Below are 20,989 nucleotides of genomic sequence, written 5' to 3' on the forward strand. Positions count from 1 at the left end.
TATGTCTGAAGTGATGTGGTAGTTTCTGTGATACACTCCATGATGTGAAAGGTCTTTACTCTTTGTTCCTGATCAGCCAAGAGAAATGACTAAGACGCCTGTGAAGCCATCAAGGCGGTTTGTCAATGTATACCCGCCTAAATCCGCGGCAACGACAAAATATCATGGCGGCAATCCAACGGTGAGCTATTCTTCGTTGGTCACCGTTACGGCAGCTCAGCTCAAGGATCAGCCAAGGACCCCATGGACAATATGTAACAGCCCTATAACGAATCAATGCGGTAACCGAGCGGCACTTGATGTGACATTCTCAAAAGGCGGGCAAAACGAAAGTCGGTAACGGGGGTTAACAAGGTCATTGTGTGTTGTTTAGGGTTTGCGATATACAACGCATGTGCTTGATTTAACTTATTTTGGGACTTTAAAGCATTCCCTGCCCTGCGGGACAAGGGAGAGTCGAAGTGAGGTTAAGTGAAGGAAAATGCAATGATGAAGATGAGGCTCCTCCGCGTGCTCCATCACGAGAAGCTAGTTAGACCCTCCGGCGCTAGAATATCCCGCGTCTAAATTCCCGCTTACACATGACAGTAGTATAACACCCTTACTGCGACATTGACGTTAGTTTGCACAAGCAGAACGCGCGCGCGGAAGTTTGATGCTTAAGCCAGCCTGGGTTTTGTTTGATTGTCTGCCTGCATTGGAGAAACATGGTTATTAGTGACCAAGCAAGCCGAGGCAGACCCATATAATTAACATTTCCAATAGAGACGATCAGTCTCTCATTTGCCACGGATCTGATTAAGTAGGCGGTACGTATTTATCATCGGCGCCGGTGGTTGCAATCGGCGCCGAGCAACAATGCCCTTGCTTGCGACCCCATGAGCTTGAGTGTTTGTCACCTGGAGCATCAAAACCGCTACACAAAGAAGGAATGGGTTCATTCGGGGGTTGCCGTGCGTTGCGGGATGTTAGACTGATCCGCGTCCCTGTTCTATTGTGCAACGGCCGCAGAGCGTGGGCATGAGAACCTTAAGGTGGTCACATCCTTGTCTGCCTCCTGGCTTGTCAATGTCAACTGTCAATCCATCCCGAGAAATGAGTTGTCCCCTCAGCGGCATTTGTAATTGGGAATTTTTAGACTAATTAATTGGGGTATGTATCATTTCATCCTGTCCCCTTGTTGGCAAAGCTAAACTAGTTAGCGAATTTCTGCTTCGATCCGCTGTGCTGGGAACGAGTGGACATGTGGGTATCAGGTCATGGACCTACGTTATGCTACAAGGCCTATGAAACGGACCCGAGGATTGGGGATTGTGACTGTAATCTACGGAGATCGGTGTCACGGAAAACCGACAAGACTCCGTGACTCCTCTTGATCGATCGGGCTCGGGTTTCATGATTGCTAATTTGGCTCCTCACCTACTTTACAGTAGCTACCTAGCTACCTTCTAGAAGCGCCAATTATTTGGTCAGTGGCAACAGAAATGATGGAAATACGGCAATAAGTGGATAGAAACGTTGGCTATGGGTGTTGAGCCTCCACTGAAACTGAAGTGATTCAACGTCAATCTTTATTCATTTTCAGTCATTACATGGAGTATCTACGATGCAACAGCAGTCAACGTCAAGTGCTCATCAACCCTGGTGACGAGAGATCGGTCTGGAAATTTTCTCAACCGCGGGGAGAGAAAGAGAAACGGCTTGGATATATACGTTTCCAAATTACGCATGTAGCTTGAAATAGCTGCACATACGCTGCTGAGTGGGTTCTCCCACACTCTTGTGAGGTAACGTCTTACACACATGATAATCTGACAATATTCTTTGGTGTTGGTGTACGCACAAAGTAATCAACTAAAGCAGTTGCTACTACGAATACAACACATACCTATTGGACCATTGCTGGGTCGATCACTTGAACACCCGACCCCAATACAATAAATAATAAGCATTAATTGCCCCGTCTTACATTACCGTGCAGTAAGTGCAGTGTAGCGTAGTTCACGGTTATTAGCCTGTGTAATCACTCATTTGCCGTTCTGAAACCTTTGAACGCAAGCTTTCCAAGCCCAACGTCAAATCAAAATCAACTCGACAACAACACGGCAGTCAGCGCAGCGCAGCATTGTCGTCCTCATTAGGTTTTCGGTTCTTGGCGACCCCAAGCTTCGCACTACACGACCGTAGCTACGGTACGGTGATAACAATGTAACTAAAAACACGTAAATCCAAAATACCACAGCCACGGGGCAGGAAACGAGGCAGCGAGAAGAAGATCGTCAAACCCCGACTCGCTTGGCTAAGCTTGGCTTTCTTTCTCGTACATGTCCCCTAATAGCAATCCGATCAAAGTTCCTCGCCCTAGTCCTAGTCTTTGACCTAGTCTGTTCTTGCTTCTGATCGCCTCGCCTTTGAGTTAGGTTTGGACTCAATTTGCATGCGCCCTGAAAATACCCTTAGAAAAACGATTGGGCATCCATATACCGAGGACTATGTCAATGCGCCCTTTCTACCTATTACATTGATGCTCTTGCACTTGCTAAGCTGTCAGTGTAAGCACAACACAGCGCATTAGAAAGAAAACACCAAAGCCTCCCCCGTCAGCCAAAACCGATGGATGAATGATACTGGATGTACTGATAATCAGTGATTGATACCTCTCCACAAGGTAGGATGGTTGGCCGGCTACGTTGTGGAGGTCTGCATCTCTTAAGTCCGCACGCTACGCGGACTTTTGCAGTGCGTTAAACCCCTCTGACTGGGGCCCTGTAGACGGGCGGGCTGCACTGTAGAGGAAGGCCTAGGTGCCTAGGCCCACACCATCAAATCATCATTCTTAGTAGTGGGTCTCCCCTGACCTGATCTGGTCGCTCCATTATCCCTGTTTAAATCTCTCTGTCCATTCTCGCCATCTCGGACATAAAGACCACGCCGATGGTTATGCATACACCCTCTCGTCCTTTCCCAGCGGGCGGGAACTTTCCTACCGCTACCAGCGAAAAGCTTCCGAGCGCCGGGATTGGGTGTGAAGGGCGTGCGTGGATCTGGGATCAAAGACCCAGCCCAGCCAGGATCATGATCAGAATCAGGATCAGAATGACTGCACTGCACTGTGGTCTAAGAGACTGAGGTGTTCTCACATAATCTCATCCATAATTCATGGCCGTTACATTGCGCTGCGCATAACATAGCTTTCCTATGACCACTACTGTCTTGTACTGTACTGTACCGTGCCGTGCCATACATAACTTGGGTAACCAAGTCACACAACCTAGATTCCATTCATTCATGGGTCCTCAACTCGACGCTGCTTCCACTATTATTAAGCTCCTCGATCCCTTCTCTTCTTTACTTCCCTCCCCCCCCATCTTCCACTTTCTTCTGGATATCAATCTACTATATACATATACATACCCTCTTCCCCTCCATCCATTCCACCCTCCTCTTACTATCTTACTTACCTACTCCAATATTTATTAATCCTTCACTTGGATCGTGGATCACCCGCATTGCTTGGCATATAATAAATACTATAGCTTCTCTTTCTACGCTACAATGGGATCAGGTAGCTTGCCCTCTCCTCCAGCTGAGGATCATAAGTCGACCCTCTCTCGAAAAAGTACATCTTCAAGTACCAAATCGGTCAAGCCTGTGCACCGCACCTCCAAGCGAGCCAGCTCAAGTGCTGCTACAATTCACCACCACGATCATGTCACACATACAACTGGCATGGACGGTCGGCACAAGCGTGTGTGGAAGGCTTGTGAGCGATGTCGCATGAAGAAGACCAAGGCATGTTTCTCACGTACTCTCTATTTTACTCCACAGCTAACACGAACTCAAGTGTGACGGTGAATTCCCCTGCAAGCGATGCAAGGATGATGGTCTAGTTTGTACTGCTGGTGTACGAAAGAAGATGGAATACAAGCAGTTGCCTCGAGGGTATGTGGAAATTTCACCAAGAATGACACACTGGTCCGCAGTTCACTTACACACAATATCAACAGTTACGCCGAAGTTCTCGAGAACACTCAATTCGCTTTAATTGCTACCGTTCACAAGCTTTACTCAATGGTTCGAAACAACCAATCATGGGACCTTGGCGAGCCCGAATTAAACGACCGCGGCCAACCCGTAATCCACAACATCGCCCAAAAGCTCGGATGTATCCGCCCCAACAGCGATATCGATCTTCCTGTGCACTCGGTATTCCCTGAGGACGAGGCCGGCATGGCTGAGCTGGCTCGACAGCTAGAGGATCAGCAGAAGGAACACGAGCCTGCGAAGGAAGCCATCAAGGACACAGACTCTTCAGTGTGTAACCGAACCGAGAGAGCGTCATCATCGGAACTCGACCATTCCGACGTCGACATCGAATATGACTACCGAAAAGCTGCATTTGGTAACACCAACGCCATGACCCTTTCACCGCAGAGCTTCACTGGCTCTCCCGACTTCGACTTTGCCCCTCCACCACCCGAGATCGACGCTTCAACACTGTTCCCCTCGCAATCTCCTTCAATGAACAACTTCCCCGCCTGGCCAATGATTAAACCTCAACTCACCGATCTTACTATGCAATTTCTACAACAGCAACAACAAAGCGGTATGATGGCCAACATGGAGATGTTGAATCAGGGTCTGGTGGAATCGGAATTCGGAACAATCAAGCCTCACGTCCTTTCATGTCCTAACCCCGAAGTGATGCTGGGTATGGGAGATCCCATGATTTATTCAGGCTACGATGGCGAACCAATGCGACTATAAACCAATCAACAGAACGAATTGAAACTTGACTAGCACGATTAGACTTGTTTTACGACCATTCTTTGTTTCGTTAAAAATTTGTCACACGGGGGGCACGGTGTTTGTTTGGCTTTTGGGCGTTTTCTTTTTTGGTTTTCTCAACTGGGTTTATACCCGTGGTGGTTCGGTGTTTAAAGGCACGGATTCAGAATTGGTCCGGCGTTGTGTATGTTTTTCCCGAAGACCGAAAAGGTCGTGAAAGGGATGTATGGGTATGATACGAGAGATATGGTTACGACCACGACTACAATATTGAAGTTGAGCCCAAACAAAGGGATGGAGTAAAGTTAGAAGGCATTTCTAGATAGACTGTGCATATTAGCATACCCAAATCCAACTCCCGAGATGATTCATACTTCACAACTATCGTGTTTCCATTTTGTTCTCTCGTCTGATAATAATGATCAACTTACAGCGTTACATCGAGTGAGCCACCTTGCCATCGCCTGCTAAACCGCCCGCAACAGCAGCTCAACGGTAATAATACTGCACTGTATCCGTGCATGTGCATCTATAAGCCACAAACAGGCACATCATTATCCCCCCCTCCATCAGATCATGAACCAGTCGGCAACAATCTCACTGAAACGGTCTGGACTCTAATCCCCTATTTCAAATCACCTCTTGTTTGGGGGTCTCGGGGTCCTTTGAAGATCGATAGCGCAAATCACGGAGCTGTCAGATTTTGACGCCCCATGCAGTGCCGTAGGCGACACACACACAAACTCACTCAACTTTAGCACAGACCATTCATGAATGAGTGCCAACGGTCGGTCCAGTGCGTAATCAAATGTTATTCTTAAAAGTTATGGTTAATAAGCTAACCAATTGCTCGGTCACATTTTTTGGTTTACTAGGTATGGCCCACCCCAGAAGGACGGGCTGCTTTCAAATCAACAACTAACTCAACCTTGATGAGCGGGAAAATTGCGCCGAATGCATGGTAGAAAAGAACCTTTTTTTTATTGTCACAGACGCTCTATGTATAAGCTCTAAAACAGTGACACCCAGGAGCCGCAGGGTTACAGACACGCCTCTGCTTATTTGGTCTTAGTACAGAAACCCGGAGCTAAGACGGTACACACTGTACGGCAATACAGTCCAGCCACGTCCCTCTTCAGAGTGGGATTTAGATGTACCGTGAGCCGTAAATCCGGGAGGATGTTGCTGCTTTGGAAATGGGAATGTGTTTGATGACCAATGATTCAAAAGCTTGTCTGCCTCTTTTCTGCAAAACAGAAAGGCTAGTCCGTCTTGACAAAGATGGCATAATAGTCATCATTCATCATTTTACCATCAGCAATGGATCCCACCAACAATAAGGTGAACAGAAATTAATTGGTTCCTCGTCGAGCGTCTCGCGGCAGCTGGGTACAGTAGCAGACCGACCGAGTACTACGGGCTGCTTACAATAGCATCAAAGACTTTTTAGTAGAAGAGGGAAAATCGAACCCTAGGCATAACGGAATATTGAGGCAGTTTAGTAATACAGGTGGATATGGTTACTGATGGCGTCTTTTCCGCTCTTATTCCTCTTCAGGAGTAGAACGAAGGATGGTTTATGTTGATTAATCAATTCGTTGGCTTACTTGAAGAGCAACCAAAGATATGAGGATTCTAATTGATCAGTCAGACGAGGCCGGGAATGTGTGTCACTGTCAGCCCTAGCTTGTCGTTGTGGTCGGACGAAGCAACGGACGAAACAAACGTTTAATGTACAGAATAACACTGTACTGTACTGTATGTGCATCGATGCATGCAGTTGAAAGGTTTCAATCTCAGCAATTCATCATTAATATAATGCATTATTATGGTTTCTCATCACTATATACGACTACAACTGTGTCAGTGATGGTGGACCATTGCAACTTGGAGATGCAGCTATGTTTAACGTCACAAGTCATGAGGTATTACAACAGTCAATTGTCGCCGATAGAAAAAAGGAGTTAATGTGCTTGACCTCACGTTAGCAAGTACGTAGCCCTTGTTCAGAGAACAGGGGAACAATCAGTCAGCGGTTCTTAGTGATGTGGTTTGTGATTTTGATTGTTCCTCTGCCTGTAGTGTAGATACCTACGCTTCAAAGTGTCAGAGAGTGACATTTCAAAGCTTAAAAGACGAAATCAATGAGTCAACTCATGCCGTCTTGGCAGCACATACTTTCTTGATTTATTTTTACACCCTAAAACGGAGGCCAACTTTTCAAATCCGCTAGGTACGTAGCTACTTCCTCCGCGGAGCACAAGTTAGTGGTCCCCACCCCGCGGAGTGCGGAGTTGAGAAGGAAATGGACCAATGATTGTTAGAGTCCGGCCTTCGGGGTTTTGCTACCCTCCGGTGCGTAGCGGGGCTACGGACACGGTCTCGGTCAACGGAGTCATACTTTAGAAGAAAAACCCTCGAAAAGAGACAAGAAAAAGAACGAACGGAAAAGACAGGAAACGAAAGAAAACAGGCAGGGATGTTGTTTAGGATTCAGCCATTCAAAACATGTCTATTTGGGGTAAATTGCTTTGGGAAAACGCTGTCTTTCTTTGGCTGTAAGCTGTAACTGCTTTGAGTAAAAAAAAAAAAAGGGCATCTTGACACATATATTGTACCGACAACGTGGTCGATAGACTGTTTATCAATTGCGCCTTGTTATCCCGTAAAGGTTAACCTTTTAAGCTTTAGCCAAATGGATTCGTCCATGTAATACATAGTACTCTGTACGTAGTAAGCGTATTACGTTAGATAACATCGCATGGCATACCAGAAACAACCTGGGCGTCGATCAATTGCCTGACCAACATGCAACGATGAATGCATATCCTACTTGAGGGAAGTAATTACCGTGTCTGATTATTTGGGATAGTAAACTACCATGTTGGGAAGTCTGCGTATGTATGGCCTGAGAGACGAACCGCGGTGTGTGTTTTTTTCGCATTCCTCGCATTCTCTTAGTTGTTCGTTTAGATAGAAGAGGAAGCGATCATGTGGGGCTTTGGATGTGTCAATGGGCCATGCCATGCCATGCGGCAGGTGCAGCAGTGCATGTGCATATGCAGATGTGGGGCCGGGATGCGGGAGGCAGTTGCTAAAAGGTACGTACTTGCCTAAACAACTCTGTAACTTCCATTTGGAAATCCCGTGCCCCTTCTATGGCGAAGCGAGTCCGAATTTTAGGAAGGTGATGGAATTTTACACGCATCACTAGATGCAACAACAGTGCCTATACTCTGGCCCAATCAGTCGATACACAATTGCCGCAATTATCTCTTAATCCATGGTTACACATGGTCGACGAAATACGTAATTAGACTCAAAAGTCTCACATTGATGATTCACAGTTAGGTTTCACATGGTTTAGATCGACCTGTCAAGTCTCATCAACCAACAACACAGCATTCAACATTCCTTGACCCAACGCAACGCAACATTCATTTTCGTATTCTGTTCCATCCCGCATCCTCAACTCCAACCTCGCTTGAATCCATGTTGCACTTGCACCCGCAATTACAGCGCCTTGTAACCCTATACCTGTTGTATATTGGTAGATCACTGCTGCAATGATCCAATAATCCAACACAAGAGTCCAAGAGTCCAAGAGCAGATTCGGGCGTCTCAACCTAAATCAAGAGGAGTACCATTATGCATCAGGCATATCCTAGCAAAGCTGAGCGATTGAAGCTTGGCATTGCTTGTGTGATTGTCTCCTCATTTCCCTGGCAGAGAGGCTTAGACCGCTCGTCCACGTAACAAGACTGGCCAAGGTCTTCCAAGCCTCCTCCTACGCGTACAGAACGACAGTTGTATACGCCGTAATTGTTTGATTTGCACACGCACATGCGCTACATGGAACCGGCCTTTGCTAATCTGGGTAAACCATTCGATTCGACTCCAAGCTATGCCATGCCTCGCCAAGTGCAGCGGTACCCCTGCAACGTAGGCACAAGACACAACTGTTAAGCTCAAGACCGAGCTGTGCCTTGCTAGAATGAGATCGTGCGCGGTAATTACTGGTTGAAAAACAAAAACGAGATACGAAATCGTCGCCCTGGCTCCAAACTCTGTCGTAATCTTGCTCGCCATTGCAGAGCCAAGACTCAGCTTGGCTCGGTCAATACTCCCCTCGTTCTCGGTCCTGGAAACAGAAACAGAGAGAGGGTTTCAACCCTTGACGGACAAAATAATCAATACACTTGTTAGAAGGACGCCTTTGCTTTACGGGTCCCGATCGAAATGGCCCTCTCCTGTCGCTGTTACACAGCCAATTTGTTCGTACAGTGTCCGCGTCGCTCTTTTCTGTTCCCCGCCTAAACGAGTCGCATTCAAAACTTGGATACGCGTATTGCTCTTGACGATCCGATCGGGTTTTAGAAATTCGGCGATGCAGACCCTCCATAGCGAAAAGGGGTTGAAAGGTCTTTTGGTGTTTTGTATTACCATATGAAAATATGCCTTCATCGGGCGGGTTTACCTCATGCAATCCAACCCCACAGCATTTCCGTAAGCTTCCATATACAGTAGATAGCGCTGACTTGATCTCATTGCATCAAAGACAAGTCAAATACCATTCGGGACAGACATTCATTCATTGGGTCTCAACCAACATCTTTAAACTCTCATGTCAGCGGGTTAAACTGTAGAGACTCTCTGCCGCGCGCCATCATTTCGGGCACCGTATTGCGACGAATGACATATCTCACTGTATATATATATACATGTCATCATCTACTAAAACAACAACATTCTCATCTTTGTTGGTTATAACATGCATCGCCAAGATTCTCATTGCTATGACGGGCTGAAGCCATCAGCTACACCATCGTACAGATTCTTGCACCCCTCGCATCGCGATCTGTCTCTCCTCATCCAAGTCTCGAACATAGTCTGTGGCAATCGTTCATCGGTGAGTTATGTAAAAGTATTCAGATGGCTATCGTGAGGCTACAGTACGACGCTTTATGGTTTTCTTCCGTGACGATTGCGGTAGGTACCATGAGGGAACTACAATGTACCATCGAAACAAGTTGGCTCATGAGGATATGGTTCTGGACGCCGACACTAACATGGAATGAGTCGGTACATGCAGCTGGCTCATGGAACAAGTCTTTCATAACATCGTTCTGCGTCACAGCAAAGTGGCTGGATGTAGTTATCGTGTGTGTCAACGATACCTAGACGACTGTGCCAGAAAACACAATATTTCACAGGGAAAAGACGGTTTGCCTAACTAGAATGTATCCTCATGTGTGACATATGCTACTATTATAGTAGTCATTTGATTCGTGAGTGGGCTGGTACTTCGTAGTGGCACACAGAAAGCACGCAAAGAAAGTTGCTTATCTACCACTGATGAAGTCAATCTTTTCTACTGAATCTCCATGATGAAATTATACTTAATTCGCATGAGTTAAGGAAAGGAGATATCATGAATGTGTCGTCATAACTGTAACTATAACCGTCGTTGCAACTTAGCAGTCTCACAAGACCTATGTCCTTCATCCAGACATACTGACTCATATCATATGCTTTCAAGATATTTTACTCGACGACCAAGCCTCACAAACATACGCTTGATCTTCAATTGTAGGATTGGCATCTCCCGGGTAGATCAAATTGATCAAAGTCTCTGAAGAGCTGGTCTGACATCTTCCTGAAATCAACTCGGAACGGTGGTTAACCTAGAGGTGTCAGATGCTTGATTTCACATACGTGAATAAGTTGATAACTGTAAAAGTAAAGAAACAGCCACATATTATTGCTTCTTCTATTAGTTGTTGCAACTTCTGGATCGGACTGTTAGGTTGCTGGACATTCTAAGAAAGGACATCGAATTCTAATAAAGCTCGTTTCATCAGACAAACCATCTGTAACTGGCAGCAGCAAGTATAAATATACCAAACCCTTGATATTTACCTCTACTCTACGCCTGAATAGTTCCTCAGTGTATTGATATTAGATAAAAATAGGATCAGGAACTACAGGCTCGAAGATCTCATCTCAGCTTGGGCATACAATTGAAAAGAGTTATACTGACCTGTATGAAGAACCGACGAGAGTACTGCAAATTTGGCTGACACGATTACTCCATGGTAAGTAGTGCTTCGTAAGACGGTCGTCACAAACCGGAAATCGGTTTGCATCAATATGTTCTAGCCCGGATGTTGAGCTTTGCACATTTGGTTCATCAGAAACCCCCTATGTTCTATGTACGTAGCATCTTGGTGAGAAGAGAAGTGACCTCAACGGCAGTGGCCCAGGAGTGTAACAGTAGGCAAAGACTGCAGGATTCGATTCCAAAAAAGCCACAGAGCTCACTTGTGTCGCATAAGAACGCTGTCTGCTGTTTCCTAGCATATCATGTCACGAATATCAGTCAGTACCCAGAAGAAGACATCGCATTCTAGATGAGAGCACAGTTCCAGTGTTACGGAGAAATACACGGCTGGAGTAAGTGTGACATTATTCGAGGGGAAGAGTGTGCAATATAACAATCATATATCTACTAATTGAGTTGGAACTCAAAGGCAATCAATTCGGCAAGCACTATAGCCTCCAACGCCTCTGTTCCAATATACCATATTTCTATCCTTCCAACGCCGGCCATAACATCATTATTTACATATCCTCATTTCCGAACTGAACCCTAGTTCTTGATATCCAGTACCTGAGTCAACACAGCCTCGCTAGCTCTCCACCAGCGAGCTCTCTCCTCCAAGTCATCTGCTGCACCACCTAGAGCCGCTTCCTTTCTCCTCCTTGCCTCGCGTGCAGCAGTTGCGCTGTTCTGGCGCTTATTTTCAAGGGGCTGGAGTTCAATAAGAAGTCTATCCGCTTCTTTCCTCTTTCGAGGGACCTTGGCCTGTAGAGACTCCAGTTCTCGCGCAAGTTCCTGTTGTTCGAGCTTTCGTAGATTGACCAGGTCCTGTGTCTTGGCCAGTGGTAAGTTCATGCCGGGGCCGGTTCCATCTGGCATTTCTTGCTCCGAGCGCAGTGTTTCAATTCTTTCTTCCAGTTCCTCAATTTTGGCGGGCATCTCGCGCAGTTGGGCGGTTTCGAGCTGTACACTCTCGTACTTCTTGCTCAGTTCGATACCCCGTTTTTCAAGATTGGCCACCATTTCTGCGACTTCTGTCTTTAACTCTTTGAGCTCCTTTTTGACAACCATGTTTTCCTTCTCAAGCTCAAGGTTCTCTTCCATGGTGACAATCATTGGTGGGTCGCCAACAATGGCTCGGATAAACTTCTCCTTTGTGACTTGTTGCACATAAGAGAATCGTAACTTTGCGAATAGTTCTTTGTAATGAGCAAGATCGGCCGTTAGGCTTGCCGGCGTGAGCGCGTCAAAGGCTGAATTGGACGCATCTGATGTACGCTGTCGTGCATCTTGGGGCTTTGAGTTTGAGATGGGTTCACTGAGTTTGATGATTGAGATTTCTTGTGTTGATTGGAGTTTTGTCAAGGTATCCAAGACCTTTTGCGCGTCAGGCTGTCCCATTTTTAAGTCTGTCGTTTACCGGAGTTATATTATAGCTGGGAATGTAACAAAGAAAATACAAGCTTCATTTATTTGATGGGGGGGGCTTCTCAAAGTCTAATTGACAAGCTTCATTTATGAAGAGTTGATGCGCCTGAGATGTTGACAATGAACCCGATATAGATTAGTGCCCTAGGCTGCTTCATGCGAAGCGGTGAAGAATGGCAGATACATACCTGCTGACATCAATTAGATGCAACTTCAAGCCGAGAGGTAACGGCTGAATCTGAATCCTAAACTCAAATTCCTTTTTTGACACAATTTTGCAATCGATATATATATATCTTGACGTTGTGTCACAATTTTGGACTTTCAACACGTGCAAGTATGTCGAAGAATAACGAACTTTTAACCGATGACTACGTCGCGGACCTCCTTTCGCAGGAGGCAACCGACTGCTCTTTAAAATACTCAACCATGGGCATGGAAGCATACCGCACGAATAAGAAGTAACATAACCCGATCGATTTTGGCATGTCTGTCGCTGACATGGCTTCAGACCTGCGAATATGATGAAACCGAACACCCGATTTTTACGGCATATTATTAAAGATACCGACCACCACAACAAGGCGCTATTAGCCAAAGAGGCCGCCGAGTCCAAGGCGCGATTGAAGGACCTTGAGCGCAGCGAAGAAATCAAACGGCGCAAGACAAATCCGAACGTGAACGACATCAGGCGACGGCAAATGGGCGATATTCATGCCATTCTAGGCGGCAAGCGACGACCAAGAACTGAGGACGAAGCCGGGCCTTCATCGAGGAGAGATTCAAAACGCAGCGACAGGGACCAAAAATCAGAGCGCGAACAAGAACAAGACTCGAATGATCTTTTTGCGAAAAAGCGCAGCGATCGCGGCCAACATGGTCGATTGTCGCGAGAAGATCGTCACAGTAAGACAGACGACGATTCCAGACGGTCAGACAGGTCGCGGAGAGAGCACAAGCGACGCGACAGATCACGAAGCAGAGATAGAGACTCAGAGGAAGAAGGTCATCGTCGTCACAGTCACAAGAGGAGAGATAGGTCTAGAACGCCTACACGCCGGCGACGGTCTCGATCGCCCAAAGAATCTAAGAGTAGGCATCGACATCGATCACCTCTGGAGACGAAGGAAGACCGCAAACGGATTGAGGAACAGGAAGAGGACTCGGATATTTTGGAAGATCCTATCGGACCCGCACCACCTCCGAAATACCGGGGCCGAGGAACAGTAGGAGGGTCCTCGGGTATCGATCGACGATTTTCAGAGACATATGACCCGAAAACTGATATACAGATGGATGAAGATGAGGATGGTGGTCATACCTGGGATGATGCAGTGGAAGCGTTTAGAGCCCGCCAAAAGCTACGTCAGAACCAGGAGGAACGACCAAAGGCAGCCGACCTCGTTGATGAGCAGATGCAACGGGCCAGTGGTACAGAGAAGAAGTCGGTAGAAAGCGTGCAATGGTCCAAGGCTGGAGAAAAGAGAGCATGGGACGTTGACAAGGTAATCGGGGCGGACGGAGTGTTACAATCAGAAGATTAAATCTTCGAACGTGGTTACGGGGCGGTGCAACGGATTGGATAGAGGTTGTGAGCCGAGACACTGATTCAGCGATGATTGGACATAGCGTAACATGCACTGCCTTGTTTCTGGGTATTGACTTTTGGTGACACTTTATCACGATAAGGAGCCGTCTTGTTAAAGACATTGATGTATGGATAGACGGATTGGAGACGGGCCATCGGTTGGCCGATCAGGGGAGTCTAGATCGATCTTGACAATCTCCACAATCACTCCAAATCCGGCGCAGACGAGCAAGAAATATTGTCAGGGCTCCGGACAAGCACATGGATATGATGAATAACAAGTTCAATTAAGTTTTGAAACAGACTCTGGTGCCTGAATCCGGGCAACAAAGGTCAAGTAGCTTGGTTCAACATGGATCTCCAACGCCTTGTTGAACTAAAAGAAACAAGACGGAGCTGGGGCTGGACCGGGCTGGTAACACAATACAAGACAATACGATAGAATACACGACTGATTTTGGTAGCGAATTTTGAGCCTGTAAGGCGGTGGTACAGATGGAGCGATACCATGGACGGACAGTAGGGGTCGCCATTCAGTATTAAGTTTCTCTTTGTCACGAATCTAATTTTGAGTCCTGGCACTTGTTGTTGAAGGGATGGTAATGACAGCTTGAAACTTGGACCAAGGGGATGAACTATTTTAAGCCCAGACTTGACATGACCAGGTACAGCTACATACTACACCTACCCATATTAGGCATGTGTACTCCGTAGATCAGGTACGAGATATAGAAAGGAAGTGAAGATGATGGGTTTGCTAGATTGGTCCTATACGAGATTGATTGGTGAATTCGTATGAGTGTTGCGCAAGCATCTCAAAGATTATTGGATGGAGCGTAAGTCAAAACTTGGACGAGATTATTATATGGATATATCGGCTATCCATTGTGGACTCAAGATGACGAGTTTAGCGGTTATTTTTTCAAATCTGAATTTATCTCATCTCTTTACCAATAGATAGATAAGTGATGTAGGAGGTATCTTCACGAGGTCGGTGGTGTTCTGTAAGCTCACCTGATGCTCTCACGTGTCAGGGTCCGTGAATAAAATTGACAGGCTGCATGGATAAGGGAAACAAACCCATCGACAGGGAGATCCAATGGACCGTTTCACCAGCGACAGAACAAAAACACGCGATCTCGACACTCCTGCAACCTACTAATATTACCCTATGTTGACTAATGAATTGCGACGTTGCACTGTACTTGTACAAGACCATTCGTTCCCTGCTGCAATTTCTTGTTGCACAACAACTCAAGCCGTTTGCGGTACAAGGAGAGAGTCCAGTCGTTGAGGTTTTTCAGGAATAGTCAGACACGGAATCAGGAACAGCGTGGTTGACTTTTGCGGCGTCAAGACTAACCCCGATTACTTGACTCACGATACGAATGGCAGATGGCTGGGGGCTTTCCCCCTCTTCAGGTTCTATAATGTGACGTGATGTGACGGCCAAGACCAAGCAGACTGGCAGACAAGACCCTGGTTTTGGTTTTGGTTTGGTCTTTTGGTGGGCAGGCGCCTGATCATGATGGCCTAGGCTCAGAAAAGTCAAGGACGGACCCCACGAGAGTTGTCCAGCTGAGTTGGGTCCGATGGAGAGAGGAGGCTCCATTACTGTATGTAGGTAGATGGGTTTCGGAGCGGTTATCATGGTCTCGGCTTGGATACCCAGGTCTCAGTCAAGCCAGCAACCGTTTATACCAGAATTCATCATCACTCTACTTGATCAACTGATCCTGAGGCGATGTTGGGTGGTATCAAAAAGTCAACATCTCCGCTTAGCCAAGCAACCCAAGGCTAAGCTTTTTCTTTTGCTGTCCGTGAGTTGAGAATCAGAGCCAAGCAACCCAGCCATGGAGGCCAGACCAGACCAAGTAAACAGCCCAGAGGGTCTTATGGCAGGGGCCCTGCTGTGAGCGCTGTAACCGGCCCCCCTGTAGTCTGTAGTCTGTTTCTGTTTCTGAAAGCCCCGCCCAAAGATCTCCACTTACGGCACATGGCTCTCAGCATGCCGCGTGCGGTCTTTGTCTTTTCCCTCTAGACGGCCCCTCTCATCAGCTTTAGCTTCTTATGTCTTTTTGTCTTTGTCGTCACTCGATTGACATTTTGTAGTTTTTAGTAGACTTGTTGGTACGCGAGTGACCTTATGAGCCGCTCCTTTCCCATAGCTTACCTAGATTACCTACTCGAGCTGTCGTCTATTCTCTGCTTCTGCTTCTGTTTCTTTTGTACATTCTCCACACTCTGAATGGATGATCGGTCGAACTTTCTAATCAGCCACACTGACATCAACCTTGTTTTCTATTGCATCCTTATCCCAAAGCTTCTCGTTGCATAGCACCGCATAAACGCTTGTTGTTTTCAACATACTTCTCTTAAAAAGTCCTCTCAGACCACAGAACCATGTTATAGTTTCCTATCGTCCTTTCTCTCTTTATCCGGATATTTCCATCCAGACTGCCAGACTGGACCAGACCAGACAACACTGCAGTAATCAACTGATGATCGGTCTAGGCCCGAGGTGACGTCTTTGGTATATCTCCGACTGACCCCAAGGTCACCTCACTCACACCTCAGCTCACCAACCAACCAACCTCTCTCCTCTCTTTCCTTTTTACTCTCTTATCCTCTCACTTCCCTTTCCATTCTTTCCTTTTCCTTCTGCTACCTCTACTCTCCATTCAGTCTTGGAGGTACTTAACTACCATTCAAAATGCGTCCTCCACGCGTTTTTGTCCTTATACTCTTCGTCGCAGTTTCTCTCCTACTCTTCTGCCGAGCTATATCGTCTTCGCTTCGATCCGCCTACGCAGATTACCCCGCTGGGAGGAAGTCCAAGACCAAAACAACAAATACAAGCTACAGGCCTTCAGGGTCTCATGACGATCATGACAATGATAATAACGACAGCTCGGAAAAATCACCCAAGTCCGTCTGGAACTCCATGTACTATAATACGCCATTCTCTCTATTCCCACCAAATGCTGCTATCAGCTTGACCGACGACAACAGCACTTCGTTTGCCGCCCGTCCCGCCGCTTTTGGGCCCAAACTGGCCATCAACGGTCTAAGTGGTCAATTATGGGTCGGTAGCGGCTTTGCAGAAGACGCACTTATACATGGCACTGGCGAGTTGGGCTGCAGCGACGTCCCAGGATGGAATGAGAGGGCCGAGGCAATTGCTTTACATAAGGCTTTGAGGGCTGCTGTCCCTTCCATTGCTGGTATCAAGTCAGGCTCTTCGGCGCGCGCCAAGCGAAGCCGGGTCGTCATCCCTAATGCTGGTAATGGTCACACCACCTCTAGCCATGTTTCTGCGACGTACGACCATTCCGAAATCGACGGCAAGGTCGCCCTCATCATGCGAGGCGGCTGCGGCTTTCTCGACAAAGTAATGTGGGCACAACGAAGAGGCGCTCTCGCAGTCATTGTTGGCGATAACCAGAAAGGGGGCCCTCTCATTCAAATGTTTGCGCATGGTCCCGAAGTTGATAATGTCACAATTCCTTCTGTTTTCACTGCCCGTACCACCGCACAGCTGCTGTCCGCACTTACACAGCCCGGCAGCTTTATCGAAGATACACTAGACAATCAGGGCAACCCCGTTTTAAGAGTTCAACGAGGCCCCAAGTCCAAGAAACATCGCAAAGATGCAGTCAAGTCCACAATTACCGCTTCAACTCATGATAGACGATCCGCTGGTACTGCTCAACATAAAAAGCGATCAGCCAAGCCTGCCTCAACAAAGCGAAAGACAGCTGTTAGATATTCCAGAAAGACAGTCACCCGAAAGAACAGGGCAGCTAGAGAATCGCCCAAGAAGGTTCGAAGTCCTCTTCTGTCTGAGGACAATTACGATGATTTGGAAAAAGAGACGACTTTCAGAAAGTACAAGCCTATTCTTCCACCCAAGGCTTCCCATTCCCTTCACGACACGGACGCCGACGATTTTGAGCCAGATGAGGAAGAAATTCTCGTCGAGTTCTTGACCGAAGACGAAGAAAACGCACTCGATTTTACCATTGACCGATCCGGCGACAGCTACGAGAACCCCGACGAACTCGACGATGACGCACACGATGGTCTCTGGGTCACCATCACGCCCACGAGTAATGCTAGCCCATTTTTCGATACGCTTCTCGTACTGGTCATCAGTCCCCTGGTCACATTGACTGTCGTATACGCCCTTCTCATCCTTCGCGCTCGAATCCGCCGAAGACGTTGGAGAGCCCCCAAGTCCGTCGTGGAACGTCTTCCCGTCCGCACGTTTCACACAGTCGCTCCTTCGCCAACTCTTACTCCGAGAGCGCCTTCACCGTCTGCACCAACGCCTACCACTCCTCTCCTCCAAGAGTCTCCTTCGCGGGCAAGACCTCGGTCAAGAGGCTCATCTGGTGCGCCTGCAGATGAAACACGATCAACACCTAGCGAAGCAATCCCAACACCCTCGAACGCGACTAAAAACAACACAAAAAATGAGCGCGAAAAGGGTTCAGGTGGTTTCTCTGCCGAATGGAAGAAGTATATGGGACGCCAAGTCGAGTGTGTCGTCTGTCTCGAAGAATACGTCGACGGTGTAAGCCAAGTGATGAGTCTGCCATGCGGCCACGAATTCCACGTCGAGTGCATGTAAGTACCGAATATTTTGTCCCTCTATGCTCAATGGCTAACTGTCTTTAGTACCCCTTGGTTGACTACCCGCCGGCGAACTTGCCCTATTTGCAAGGGTGATGTTGTTCGATCCCTTGCTCACGGCTCATCTTCCGAGCCCCATTATGAACCATATCGGGACGACGCAAGCGATGATGAAGACGATGACGACGAAGGAACTATTGCAGAAGGCTCCGGAGCACGTGACGATGATCGAGAGTCAGATCTTGAGCAGGGCTTGCACTCGTCCGACCCCAGATCCTCGCGATGGAGCCGTGATGGTTGGCTGAGCATTTTCTCCAGCGGCTTCACCAGAGCGAGATCTCCTTCTCCCGAGGATCGCAGCCGCTGATGATGATGTTGCGCACAGTTTGCTTACTGGAACAGTCAGTAAGCCATAGGATACAGTTTTGTTTGAAATCATTGGAGTTTTCTTGTATTTGGCTGGCGCAACAGGATGGGCAGCTGGCGCACTGGGATACAGAGCACAGCATGGATTACGGAGCTTAGATCACATGGATGAATTTGGTTATAGTTATTGGGATGCGCCTTATGGGTGTCAAGACACTTGCGCTGGAATGCATAGATAGGTATACCCTTGGTCGGCGGCTGTGTGTATTTCACAGACGATCTTGAATAATTAGCATTAGCATATTCAAATCGCTTCTCCACCACAATTCCAGATCAAACTTCTATGCTCATCATAAGTGCAAGAAACCGCGTCTTGTATTTGAATCGGTGCTGGCGGATGGATGAGTACTGCTCACGCTCACCCTTTTTCAAGTCATCCTATCTTTCTTTTGGACCGTTGGCCTACGACTGTCATGACCGTTATTTTGTGGTCAGACATGAAACTCCGAATGAATACTCCTGTCTATTTTTTGTCCTATTTGATAAACTTTTTGCAATTCCCCTTGTCCCACAGATGCTATTTAGATGTAACCCTTGAGGATAGCAGCCTCGGCGTTCAATATCGAGGATCCAGCAGCACCAATGACGGCTAAAACAATCAGTATAAGTCGAGTTTTTGAACGACGGAGTAATAGACTTACTATTGTGGCTCAGAGCAGTGAACTTGATGTCAAAGATACCGGCCTCATCCTCACGTACACGGCCAACGCTGACAGTGTAGCCACGGCCAAGGTCGCGGTCGAGACGGGGCTGAGGACGGTCAGGCTCGTCATCACCAAAGACCTTGATAGCAGGCTCAGGTGCCGAAGGGCAGCCAAGGGTCTGGGCCTCGCACTTGTAGTCGCGCAGAGCCTTGCGAACCTCTTCAGCTGAGGGAGAGGGCTTGCGCTCGAAGCTCAAGCTGACACAGGCAGTGTGGCCGTCCATGACGGGAACTCTGTTGCAGGTGGCTGAGACGCGAAGTCCCTCTTGCTCAATAAAGGCAGTACCGTTGTCGTCGAGACGGCCGAGAATCTTGCGGGCTTCGGTCTCAAGCTTATCCTCCTCGCCTGAGATGAAGGGGACGATGTTGTCGATCACGTCCATGCTGGAAACACCAGGGTAACCGGCGCCGGAGACGGCCTGAAGAGTGACGATTGAAACGGTAGAGATGGGGCCAAAGGCAGCCTGGAGGGCGGCGAAAGGGCCGACGAGACCAATGACGGCGCAGTTGGAGTTGCAGACGAGGAAGCCCTTGTTGAGCTTGTGGACGGAACGCTGGTGGGGGATGAGGTCGAGATGAGGGAGGTTGACGGTGGGGACGACGAGAGGTACTAGAGGATCGCGGCGGTAGTTCTTTGCGTTGGAGAAGACGGGGATATCGGCCTTGATGAAAGCCATCTCTGTGAGGGTCGTTAATGGGCATGTATCATGAGACATGAAGAGGAGGCATACCAATATCACCAGCGACATCCGAGTCAAGACCACTGAATACAACATCACAGTCCTGGAACTCCTCAGCCTTGCACTCTCTGACGACCATGTCGGCGATGTCGCCCATGGGAGAGGCCTGCTTCCATCGAACAGCATCCTTGTACTTCTTGCCAGCAGATCGAGATGAGGCACCAATGGCATGGAGGGTGAGGTAAGGGTGCTGGGCGAGAAGAAGGATGAAGCGCTGGCCAACAGAGCCAGTGGCACCGAGGACACCTATAGAAAGAAGCAATTAGTCTTGTATCATTTGACGGCAGCGATATAAAAAGTGGCATGAGAGCATTGGATGCGAAATCGGATAGAGGGGCAATAATGGCTGTAGATGACGTACCGCACTTCTTGGTAGGGAATTGAGAAGTCATTATGGGTATATGTTGTATAGAAGCGCTTGAAACGTAAGATACAATGCCCAGGACAATTCACACACTGCCTGGTGAGAGGTTGCAGATGGTTTTAAATTTTGGTGTTGACGACGAGTGAGTCTAAAGTTACAGTAGTCCATTAAGAACCCCGCCAAATTTATCCCGTCATCGGAGACGACTCGCCGTTAG

The 20,989-nt window shown here is 47.7% G+C and overlaps 5 protein-coding genes across 5 annotated transcripts; 3 read left to right on the plus strand and 2 right to left on the minus strand.

Annotated features, from left to right (window-relative positions):
• Positions 1 to 3,555: 3,555 nt before the first annotated feature.
• Positions 3,556 to 4,767, plus strand: FSST1_009434 (uncharacterized protein; the record flags this gene model as incomplete). The annotated part of the gene is made up of 3 exons (XM_083226406.1): positions 3,556 to 3,750; positions 3,845 to 3,942; positions 4,008 to 4,767. The coding sequence occupies 3 exons, from the start codon at positions 3,556 to 3,558 to the stop codon at positions 4,765 to 4,767; spliced, it is 1,053 nt and encodes a 350-aa protein (XP_083085395.1).
• A 6,670-nt stretch (positions 4,768 to 11,437) lies between these two features.
• FSST1_009435 (uncharacterized protein) lies at positions 11,438 to 12,289 on the minus strand (the record flags this gene model as incomplete). Its single annotated transcript, XM_083226407.1, has 1 exon — positions 11,438 to 12,289. One exon carries the CDS (start codon positions 12,287 to 12,289, stop codon positions 11,438 to 11,440), a length of 852 nt encoding a protein of 283 aa, XP_083085396.1.
• A 366-nt stretch (positions 12,290 to 12,655) lies between these two features.
• FSST1_009436 (uncharacterized protein) lies at positions 12,656 to 13,860 on the plus strand (the record flags this gene model as incomplete). Its single annotated transcript, XM_083226408.1, has 2 exons — positions 12,656 to 12,777; positions 12,828 to 13,860. 2 exons carry the CDS (start codon positions 12,656 to 12,658, stop codon positions 13,858 to 13,860), a joined length of 1,155 nt encoding a protein of 384 aa, XP_083085397.1.
• Positions 13,861 to 16,617: 2,757 nt separating this feature from the next.
• On the plus strand, positions 16,618 to 18,906 carry FSST1_009437 (uncharacterized protein; the record flags this gene model as incomplete). Its single annotated transcript, XM_083226409.1, has 2 exons — positions 16,618 to 18,533; positions 18,585 to 18,906. The coding sequence occupies 2 exons, from the start codon at positions 16,618 to 16,620 to the stop codon at positions 18,904 to 18,906; spliced, it is 2,238 nt and encodes a 745-aa protein (XP_083085398.1).
• Positions 18,907 to 19,486: 580 nt separating this feature from the next.
• FSST1_009438 (aspartate-semialdehyde dehydrogenase) lies at positions 19,487 to 20,800 on the minus strand (the record flags this gene model as incomplete). Its single annotated transcript, XM_083226410.1, has 4 exons — positions 19,487 to 19,554; positions 19,607 to 20,347; positions 20,400 to 20,654; positions 20,770 to 20,800. 4 exons carry the CDS (start codon positions 20,798 to 20,800, stop codon positions 19,487 to 19,489), a joined length of 1,095 nt encoding a protein of 364 aa, XP_083085399.1.
• Positions 20,801 to 20,989: the final 189 nt, after the last annotated feature.

The sequence above is a fragment of the Fusarium sambucinum genome, chromosome II, assembly GCF_050947815.1.
Source record: "Fusarium sambucinum isolate potato_lamoka chromosome II, whole genome shotgun sequence".
Taxonomy (NCBI): domain Eukaryota; kingdom Fungi; phylum Ascomycota; class Sordariomycetes; order Hypocreales; family Nectriaceae; genus Fusarium; species Fusarium sambucinum.